Source organism: Sinocyclocheilus rhinocerous, unplaced genomic scaffold, assembly GCF_001515625.1.
Source record: "Sinocyclocheilus rhinocerous isolate Xijiao unplaced genomic scaffold, SAMN03320098_v1.1 scaffold166, whole genome shotgun sequence".
Taxonomy (NCBI): Eukaryota; Metazoa; Chordata; class Actinopteri; order Cypriniformes; family Cyprinidae; genus Sinocyclocheilus; species Sinocyclocheilus rhinocerous.
The window spans coordinates 1,433,501-1,444,953 of NW_015633186.1; the positions used below are offsets into that span (position 1 = coordinate 1,433,501).

The window sequence follows — 11,453 nt, forward strand, 5'->3', positions numbered from 1 at the left end:
CAGTGTTAATGAATATGACTGAGGCTCCTGTGATATTCCTGCATATCTGCTGGATGTTGTAAATCTATAGGATGGAGGTGAGGATGGAATAGAGTAAGAGTGAGAGAGAGGGAGATGGATAGGTGAAGCGAGCTATTGCACGTCAGAGAGAATGAGCCGAGACCCACCATGTTATCACTTTAGAGATGCTCATCAATTCAGATGTATTTCTGCTTCCGTCCTCTGCCATGCAGAAAACTAACTTTTCCCCTCTTTTCAATTGAACAGAATAAAAAAAAAATAAAAAAAAGTAATTTACACTCTAACACTGGAATCGATTTCCATCAGGGTGGGTGGATAGGATAGAGGGAGAGGAAATGGGATTTATGCTGTAAAGTCCGATTAAAAATCATAATGATAACCATGAATATCTTCAGATTTGCAGTAACACATTCATAAATACGCAATGCTTCAGAGATGATTTATAGAGGTTTAGTTGTATGAGTTTTTGCATGTTTCACTGATTGAATAGACTTCACACACACACACACACACACACACACACACACACACATACAGTGAGCCTGTGCAGCACTTGTGAAGTGAAATTGCTTAAATCAGTTAAATTAATAGTGTTTGTGGGTGGTGATGTTCCTGAGCTCTCCATGTAACCAAGCACATATATTAGTGTATGATGACTCATGATAGATTCTGGTTATGTGTGGGTGTGTGTGTGTTTGTCTGCAGATATACACATGGATATAGAGGTAAATTCAATTCAGATCCAGGGAGCTGTGGTGTGTAGTCAGAGTGGGATCCAGAGAGACAGATTGTAAAGTAGAGCATGTGGGATAATCAGTATTATTGTCTTGTTTTCCAGTAAAAACATCCTAAAAACAAGATCATTTTAACTGAATTCAAATTTTAATTTAAAATTTAATTCAAATTAACTTTGGAATTGTATTGTAGTAGCGATAGTTGTTAATTAAGAGTTAAGAAAAAGTAACTTGTCCTAAGTTAAATCTAGCTTCTAGGGTAATTGAATGTTTTTAGATATTTAAAAAAGAACAAGTACTTCCCTATTAAAAAGTAATATATTTAAAATACATTTATTTAATTATTCATTATTTTCATTATTTCATTTCAAGTATAGTTCAAATCTATGCAGGGTCAGACAGCTCTCAGATTCCATCAAAAATATCTTAATTTGTGTTTCGAAGATGAACGAAGGTCTTAGGGGGTTGAAATGATGTGAGGGTGAGTAATTAATGACAGAATTTTCATTTTTGGGTGAACTATCCCTTTAAATGAAAGATATTTAAAGTGTACCTGAAGTATACTTGCAATAGTTCCACTTTAGCACAATCAAATATACTTCAGTGTATCTTTAGTTGGACTTCAGCCCTACTTCTGCACAATTCAAGTGCATTAAGTTCAAAATTAGTTGTTCCAATTTAGCAGACTTAATAAAATACTTAATAAAAGTACCCTGCAGTTGTACTTTTGGTATACTAAACTGGTATACTGTATTGTATTTGTAGAATACTTAGTATTAAAATAAATGTATTTCAAATACATTTTAGTATATTCATTTTTCACTTATCAAAGATCCAAATTTTAAATGAATATTTAAAATTTTAAATGAATATTTAAGTCAAGGAGAGGTGGAAATATGTAAAAAAGCATCTTCTGTCAGGCCACATTGGCATCTATAAACACACAAGCAAAGTAAATGCAAACAAACACATTTAACATAAGAAGATATAGATTTTAATATCTTTATAAACGTTTTTTCTTGTTTTTTTTTGAGAACGACTCGTTAAACCATCAAATCACTAGGATGGAGAGACACAGAAGAGAGAGAAAGGGAGGGATGAGAGGAGACTGGATTGTGCAGTTTAGTCAGAAAATGGTGCCCTACGGACATACCAAATAAATGTGTAAACAAAACAAAAAAAACAACCAAAGGAAAAAAAAATCAAATCATAATAATAATAAAAATAATAATTGCGTTCTGAAGAGAGGTTCTTCAGAGATTCAGGAACCCTGTTGTAATCAAAAATGTCATTAATGATGTCAGTGTCATAGTACTGATTAATATTTCCATTGCAGATTGTGATGATACAGTTCTCCTTATTTTTACAAAGTGTGTCTTAGAACAGGAGGCATAGTTCTCCTGTACTCCACAGCATCTGTGATGGCAGACCGTCTGTTATCCGTAGTGTCCCAAGTGTTCACGTGATTGTCCCTCTCTTGGACTCCTATTTGCATTCACAGCAGACACTGTAGTGGCAATCAAGCAGGCCTATGGCTGCAAAAGGTTTTTTTTTTGGCCATGCTAAATTTGAAATGTGTTTTTTGTCATTGAGTCTCTTAAAGATACATTTAGTTTTTGTGTTTTTTTTAACTGTTTTCTTTTCTTCTTGTCTGTCTTGTTAAAACAGTTGATTTCACATCGCTCTAAGAAAGAGAGGTGTCTATGTTTTCAATGGTGGGCTCAGGCTGAAGGCGCTTTTCAAAATAGAGTTCACTTCAATTAGACCTGTGTCCCCTCCAGAGTCGGCGCCCCCATCAGCAGTCCATTTCTAAGTCCTCTGAGTCACAGCCAAACAAAACTAACAACACCGAGGACAAGAAACAAACACAACTCTAATTTTTTACACACGCGCACACACAAACTGTGTTTTTTGGAAGCAGATGAGGTAAAATGGGTCTCATTTGCTTCTATAAACAATATAGCAGCTAGTATAACCATTGGCTTTTATATGCTGTTATATAACAATACAATCCAAAATAAGAATGATTCACCTGAAGTCACTTTTTAGGGCAAAAGAAAAGAAAATATGAAAAATAAATGTAGGAAGTTATTGAAAGGGCAAAAAAAACCCATCTAAAGTGAAAATAATGTCTTATTTAGGCCTTAACTTTTCTGAGGTAAGGAGAATGTATGTGCTTATGTACTGGCTATTCAGTTTAGGAGGACTGTTTATAACACTTTTTCATTTCATACAACACTTTTAGTTTCACATCATTCTGTGTATAATATTCCATCGGAGAAGAAAGCAAGTCCTACCAATGGTTGAAACTCCTGAACATAGGAGAACTTACACTGATATATTTGTGCATCTATTTGGCAATAATGTAATATATTTAACACAGGACAATGTACTTATACAATTAGGAGCATTTGATGGTCTCCTATATGTTTGTTTCTATATGTTGAAGAAACATGTAGCAGTAGGACATGCTTTCTAAACACAATCTCCATTTATGTTGCTAACTTGTGCCTCATATTACGCATTCTTTCTACACATTTATTTGGTTATCTGTGCTTTCTTTCATTGAAATGGTTTTCCATTTAGAGGGGGATAGACCAGACCAATAAAGGACAAAAAAAAGAACAACAACAGTGGCAGTGCAAGCATGTTCAGTTTGCTTCACTATTCTTCTTGTTCCCCAACCCAAATTTTGAGTTTATTTGATGACATCCGTTGTTCAGTTTTCATCTATTTCAGTCTAAATGGCAAAGCTCCTTATACAATGTAGTACACATTATCACTCACACATACACACACAAACATACACACATTAGTAGGCCTGGTAATGCTGGAGCTAGAGCTGATCTGGGGACTGTGGCGTATCCGTGATGCCACGATGCTCCAGCATCAGAGTTCAGCGCAGAATGATCACAAGCAGTCCCAGAATATTAGAGAGAAAGAAATGTGTATGATGAGAGTGTCCCCAGTTGGTGGCTTGCTGGACCCCACTAGGGGGACGCACAGAGGTCCGGGGGGTACATTTGTGCTTTCTGCGGGTGTTTGAACCATCAGAAGATGTTTCATCATATTTCCCGGTGAAATCGGGAGAGGAGTACTCCTTATCCGCCATCTCCTTTAAGGTGTGGACCTCGTTAGGTCCCTTTCCCTTGCTGCCCCTTACACGTTGGCGTGTGCAGTTCCGAGAACGGCCAGGCCTCTGAGCAGGGACTATGCCCGGAGACCCTCCCGGTCCTGCATGTACACCATTTATGGCAGGGGGTGGCTGGGGCAGGGGAGAGGGAGGGGAAGGGTATTGTTCATTCAGTTGGGGGTGGTGTGTTTGTGGAGGCTGGGCAGGATGGGGCTCCTGCTTCAGTGAGACTTTATCCGTTCCTGCCCAAGTCTTGGTCTTACTTTGGTGCAGGGACTCCGATCCGGAACAATTTGGGAAGTCCTCTTTCTTCAGCTGCTTCAGATCTTTGCCTGCCAGCTCTGCTGGTGCCACGCAACCCACTGACGACGTGGACCCCCGAAACTTTTTGAGCCAGTCCCACAGTGATAAAGCCTTACAGTCACACTCCCAAGGGTTGTCGTTGAGGCGAAGGTACTCCAGTGCAGGCAGCTGGGACAGACACTCTCCAGCTAACTCTGTCAAGGAGTTGTTGAACAAATAGAGGGTAGTGAGCCGCCGCAGGTCGTGGAATGCCAGGCGGTCCACCCACTGAAGTTGGTTGTGGTGAAGTAGCAGCCGGTCCAAAGCACCCAGTCCTCTAAATGTATTTTGGTGCAGGCTCCACAGACGGTTCCCATGAAGAAACAGGTGGCTCAAGTTGTGCAAGTCCACAAAAATATCATCCTGCAGATACTCCAAATGGTTGTCCTTTAGACACAGAAACAAAATATTGGTTATATTTATACTAAAACAATAGTTCAAGATGACATCCAGTGCCATTTCATTTTGTTACGCAAGCAGTTATGTGAGTGTCTCACCTGCAAGTACAGATACTGGAGGTTGCGGAGACCCTGGAAGATGTTATTCGGCAGTGCACTGAGGCCACAGCGGTATAGATGGAGGGCATGGAGCCGGCCCAGCCCGTGAAAGGTTTCTGCAGACAGTGAACGTAGGTGGCGATTGTCTCCCAGGTCCAATTCCTCCAGCAAGGTGAACCCTTGGAAAGTAGTTGGTTCAACATATGTGATATTGTTGGAGTAAATCCAAAGAGTGACTGTAGTAGGGCTAAAGTGGCCCCGCAGTAGTCGATGGATCTTGTTGTTTTGGAGGAAGATGCGCTCACTGTGCGGAGGAATGCCTTCCGGGACGGACAGGAAGTTGTGGGCTTGGCAGCTGACGGTGCTGGGGGCCATGTAGCAAATGCAGTGACGTGGGCAGGACCAGGAGAGCTCCAGCCCACAGAGTACCAGCAGGAACTCCAGCCCACAGCCTAGAAAGATATTGAGAGAATGAAAGAGACAGACTTAGTGTTTGTTATTTGTATTCAAGTCATAAATTCTGTATTGTAAAGAAATTTGCTGCTTGTTCTTCTTTGAGAAAGTTTCTCCATAATTGCCCCCAGAACTATTAAAACCTGTGAAAGACAAATAAGCTCAGGTGTCTCATTAAATGTAGACACTATACTTTAAGGCTTTTTCATCCACAGTATTTTGTTTTTGTATTTAAAGGTTGTTGTAAAAATGGCCACTTAAAATGAATGATAATGCTGAATGATATTGAGTATAATATCAAGTAAGAGCAGCACATTTCTGGTTTGTTGACAAACAGTGTATTAGAGCATTAATGATGGGTCTGTAGGGATACCCAGTACAAAAAAAGGTTGGGAAATAATGTGATAGAGCTAGATCATAATGCAAGAATACATAGAAGAAAACATTTATACAGATCTTAGTAAACCTTGTAAAATGTTCTTTTGTAAGTGTTTCTTTAAATCATTAATAAATAAATCAATATAGAATCTTTCCTGAACAAATATATATGGAAGTTTGACATGTTAAGACTACTGATGTACCATGTATTATATAATTTTTCATGGATGTACCGAGCTGTTAATCACTGTTCAGTGGATACTGTCTTCAAATAGAGATCAAACATCAAGGCCGATGTCATCATCATCATTTTGACACAAGCTCATTGTCAATAGTATTTGCAAGCTGTTGCATCAATCAGTGATGATTTGCATGCCTCAAGGTAAACAATGTCATAAATACATATGCAGTATATATATAAAGGCCAAGCATGTAACATAACACACCATTTCACTGATGTGTCCTCTCACGTCTGGCACATCAAATTGTGCTTTCTTTAGATGCTCAGTGCCTTATACTCATGGTGGTAATCATATTCTGTAGAAAAGAGCAGCTTTGTATGCGTTTTGTTTGTCTCCCCAGGCGCTCTTAAAGAAATAGTTCAGCCAAAAATGAAAATTGTCATGACTTACTCACCCTCATGTTATTCCAAACCCATATAGTCTGTACAATTTTTGTCATTGAATGTGGAACATAAAAGAAGATATTTTGAGGAATGTTGAGGTCTGAACAAAACTGGGCCATACTGAGTTTCACTGTAAGAAAAAAAAGACATTTAGACATGGAGAATACCGTCTTTTGTTTTCCACAGAATAAGGGTTTAAAAGAACATGAGGGTGACTAGGCCTATATGACAGAATTTTCATTTTTCGGAAAACTATCCTATTAACTCACTTAACCACCTCGACTTCCTTCCGTCTAAACAGTCTTCTTCTGAAAGACTAAATCAAACTTTGTTGAAGCTAATTTGGTCTAGGATGGCATTTTCAGCAGCGATAGTTGTGACTTTCAATGAAATAAGGTCTGCCCTATGAAACTAAGCCCCTTTTGAAAAGGAAATAAACAATGACAAGAAAATAGAATCGCTTTAGAGGTTCTGAGCCCTTCAGGGAATCAGCAAAATCTGGTATTTTACGAGTATTTATTCTGTCCGTGTGTGTATAAGTCGGGCTCACCCTGCTTCTGCTGAGACTGATCCCAGAGCCTACCAACAACCTCTTGAGTGCTTAGTTAAACCTGTGTTAAGCCTCTGAGAGGCATACAATACCCCTGCTGCTTTCTGACATGCTTCCTTGGAGCCATTTTGTGTAACTTATCAGCCAATTCATCTACACACAGAATGGCAGGGAAGGAGAAAATTTTCCACTATTATTAGAGTCCCATTTGCTTCCCCCCCCGCCCCTCTTTTCAAAAATGCATTATTCAAAGCATCATTCCTGTCATTCACTCAAAATTGATTCGCTCCCTCTGCCTCTTAACATCACCATAATCCTCCAGGTTTCTGCCTTCAAAATACAGAGGCAGGAATTACGCTTTTACAGGAGATGAGCGGATATTTATTGGAATAGCTTTTGACACCAAATGTGTCTAAGCTGTGGCATTCAGATGCAGACTCCGCTGACCTTTAGCAATGATTCCCTGGGCGTCAGTGCCCAAGCAGCTTGCCTCACCTGCGCTTGAGCCTCGCTCCCAGAGTGGCCGTGTAATCCCATTTGTCCTAACGGCATGCCAAAATGAAATATGTCCTCACCAACAGACTAAATAAGCATCCGGAACCCTTCACAAGCTCCCCCCATGGGCCTTGCATGTACGTGTGGGATTAATAGAAAAATTGTTGTTGTTCTTGTAATGTCGGTCAGCTACCTTAAACAGTAACCTGGATCAGAAATACATATTACTCTACCGTTGCACATATGCTAATTTGTTTTTTAGCAAAAAAACTTGCCTGGATATGGTACAAAACTGTATTTTAGCAAAGATGGCAAACATATGACATTCTTTACACAAACCACCCAAAGAGGATGGCAAAGTTCTGAGGAATTTTTAAGGTTATTGCGCATGAGTGATTATATCGCCCATACACTAGCTCATCTCTAGATCAGACAACAAACTGATGATGTTTGGTTCACAAGCCTTAAACAACCTCAGTGCTGTGTGTTCAGATAAACTGCACATACAGCTATGGGTTTGAGAATTACCTAGCCGAGATGAGGGGCTCAAAAGATAGATCATAATAAACACCTCAATGTTTAAAGGATCTAAAATAATAAGATGTGTAGTCATCCAATATTACTTTAGCTGTTATTCAATCAGTACTGGATATTTTTTCATTCTTTCCCCATGTTTTTTGTTAGTATGACACCTGTCCTTTGAGTGAGTGAGCAAGAGTGTGTGTGCTGAGTTCCTCACGGGAAGTTAAGTTTCTGGGGATTTCAGCCAAATAAATCGGAAAAGGCAGGCAAACAACTCAGCTTTGACTGGCGGAGCTGCTGAGCCTTTTCCCTTTATTTTTCTTACTCGCTGGCTGTTTATGTCTGTTTGCAAACCCCTTTGCATTAAACTTTGCATATCACATAATGAAATTCTTCCTCAGCACTTTACATAATAGACTTATTTCTTTGGCATAGCATTTGTGGAGGCGTATCACCTAATCACACATACTGTGCTTCCCTCCGTTTGTCTCAGCTTTTGTCACACTGCAGGTGTAATTATTTTCCTCAAACTCCTGCTTTTCCTTCCGTTTTTCTATATAAAACTTCAACAGAACTTGGTATCACCTTGTAGATAACAGCATGAGTTGAGATAACAAATATATATATATATATATATATATATTAATCAACCTTGGATAAAGAGACAAGTTTATAGATAAAGGGGAGATAAGGGAATGAGCGTTGCGTGAAGACGCTAAGGGGAAAACTCCTGTTTTACTCTGTACTGAAGCTTGATTTGTTCACGTTTGTGTAACTGCACAAACCAATGGCGCTTTAGCCCACCAGAAAGGGTGGAGCCGACCCCTATATAAGTCGGCTTAGAGCGCCATTCATTAGATCATTCGACTGAAGCGAATCAAGCGTATCAAGAAGCGTATCAAGCTTCAGTCATCGATTCGCGTGCAGCTTATAGAGTGGCAAGTGATGCAACGCTTGTTCCCTTATCTCAGGGAACCGAGGTTACGTCAGTAACCGGAGCATTCCCTTTCGAATGGTCTCTCCCATTGCATGAAGACGCTAAGGGGAACGCATCCAATCACACCGCACTATGAGCAGATACAGGATATCCTGTTCTGCGAGCCCAGTCTCAGAGCACTAATAAGGACCCCTAAGAACATGAGCAAATTGTGCCCCAAGCTAGTAGCTGAGAAGCACTAATATAACCAGCTTTGCCCAAGGGGGAAGAGTGGTACATTAAACTGAGAGAACTCACGCCTGTAAAGCAGGGACATCGAAGTTATAGAATCTGGCAAATGTGGACGGCGATGACCAGCCGGCGGCCGCACAGATCTCACCAATAGAAATTCAGCTGGACCACGCCCAGGAGGAGGCCATCCCTCTTGTGGAATGGGCACTCACACCTATAGGGCATTGCAAGCCTTCTGAGGCGTAAGCCAAGGCTATCGCATTGACAGTCCAGCGAGAAAGTCCCTGCTTTGTGACCGGCAGTCCTTTATGGCGGCCTCCAAAGCAAACAAAAAGCTGCTCTGACTGTCTAAACAAGCTAGAGCGCTACAAGTATACTCTCAGAGCCCTTACTGGACAGAGCATGTTCGGACCCTGCTCACCATCTGCAACGGGGAGCGCCAATAGGGAGATCACCTGAGCTACCGATACCATGTCTTGGTTTTAGAATGGCTTTACAGTCATTAAGCCCAAACTCAAGGCATGAGAGCTGAACTGAGCGGCTCGAAGGGGAGCCCTCTTAGGGCCCCCAGGTCTATAGACAAGTCCCAAGACAGCACAGTCTGAGGGCGAGGAGGATTCAGCCTCCATGTACCCTTCAAGAACTTAACGATCAGGTCGTTTCTGCCGATCGATTGGTTCGCTTCGAGAGAATGGATTGCTGCGATAGCTGCCACATACACTTTTAGTGTGGAGGGGGCACGCCCCTTATCCAGCAGCTCTTGCAAAAAGGCTAGCTCATGGGACACATCACATGATATCAGATCCAAACTTGTTGCAGAACACCAGTTAAGGAAAACCGACCGTTTTAGGCTGTAAAGTCGTCTTGTAGACGGCGCTCTTGCCTCCATAATGGTATTGCTTACTCTCGCTGGGAGCTGATTAAGCTCTTGCCGAGGCACCATACATGAAGGCTCCACAGCTCCGTCCGGGGATGCCAAATCATGCCTTTCGCCTGCGAGAGAAGGTTCCTCTCGCAGGCAATCCGACGTTTGGCTCCTGGGCCAGTCCTGGGTCAGAGCATCTCGCTGTATCGAGAAGTATGTTGGGCAGTGAGAGTTGTCTTCTGAGGCAAAGAGGTTGACCTCTGCCCTCCCGAAGACTGACCAGATCTCTTGAACCGTTTGAGGGTGTAGCACCCATTCGCCCGGGGCTACCTTGCCTCTGGACAGCATGTCTGCAACAAGGTTTAATCTGCCCGGCACATGAACCACCCTTAACAAGAGGAGTTCTTTCTGTGCCCAAAAAAGGAGGCGACGAGCCATCCTGTAAAGAGTGTGTGACCTGAGACCGCCTTGGTGATTTATGTAAGCCACCAACATCATGCTGTCCGACCCGACCAAGACGTGGTGCCCTTTTAAAGCTGGAAGGAAGGTTTTCAGGGTAAGAAAACCACCAACATCTCTAGGCAGTTGATATGCAGGCGTTGCTCAGGGGCTGACCAGGAGCCAAACGCCGGATTGCCCTCCAACAAGGCACCCCAACCCGAGTTGGATGTATCCGTTGTGACTACCTTCCTTCTGGAGGTCAGGCCTAATCTCGTTCCTGTTTGGAACAGGCGAGCGGTCATCCAGGGGGCCACAGCCTTGATACAGCTGTGGTCTACCCTAACAGGAAGCCCGCTTTGAGCCAAAACTGAAGGGGCCGCATGTGAAGCAGGCCCAGAGGAATTACGGAGGCGGCGGCCGCCATAAGGCAGAGCAACCTCTGAAAAACCTTCAGTAGGCATGTTGTCCCCGGTTTGAGAGACACCGCCAATGGCTGAATAGTCAGGGATCGTTCCGGTGTAATCCATGCTTTGTTCCCAGAAAGACAGTTCGCTGTCTGGGCAACAGCTGACTCTTGTGCGGGTTGATGATCAACCCGAGGCGCTCTAAGTGGCTGAGTAACAGCTCTCTGTGAGCAGCCAACTCCCGTTCTGACCTGACTAGAACCAGCCAATCGTCGAGGTAGTTTAAAATACGGATTTCCATCCATCTCAGAGGGGAAAGATCCGCATCTATGCACTTTGTGAAAGTGCGCGGGGCTAGAGACAGTCCAAACGGAAGGACTGTATATTGATAGGCCACTCCCTCGAACACAAATCTCAAAAACGGTCTGTGATGGGGGGCTATGTGAATGTGAAAGTATGCATCTTTCAGATCCACTGTCAAAAACCTGTCTTCAGGGCAAATGTGTGTAAGGATCTGTTTGATAGTTAACATCTTGAACGACCCCCTGACCCCGCCTGGCCGGCCGCTGCATAAACCCTGTTGGCGAGCACCGAGGTGGTCCTGCAGGGCTTAGAGGGATACGCTGCGTGGGCCTTCAATCCGAGAGCAGATGGCGGGCACAGATGAGCAGCAACTGCTTCCTCCAGAGGGGGGAGCTTGCTGTATCCCTTGTCGTCAGTGCCATCAACAGTGGTGAGAGCCACTGCTGTAGAGGGATTTACTCGGGCCGAGTAGGGGGTGCGCCACATCTTGGTGAGCTCGTCATAAACTGCAGGCAAGAACGG

General features: G+C 42.7%; 1 protein-coding gene across 1 annotated transcript; it reads right to left on the reverse strand.

The window, feature by feature from the left end:
* Positions 1–2,809: 2,809 nt before the first annotated feature.
* rtn4rl1b (reticulon 4 receptor-like 1b) lies at positions 2,810–9,143 on the reverse strand. Its single transcript, XM_016557113.1, has 4 exons — positions 9,067–9,143; positions 8,985–8,986; positions 4,728–5,179; positions 2,810–4,617 (listed from the first exon to the last, which is right to left on the reverse strand). The coding sequence occupies exons 1-4, from the start codon at positions 9,141–9,143 to the stop codon at positions 3,652–3,654; spliced, it is 1,497 nt and encodes a 498-aa protein (XP_016412599.1). The 3' UTR covers positions 2,810–3,651.
* Positions 9,144–11,453: the final 2,310 nt, after the last annotated feature.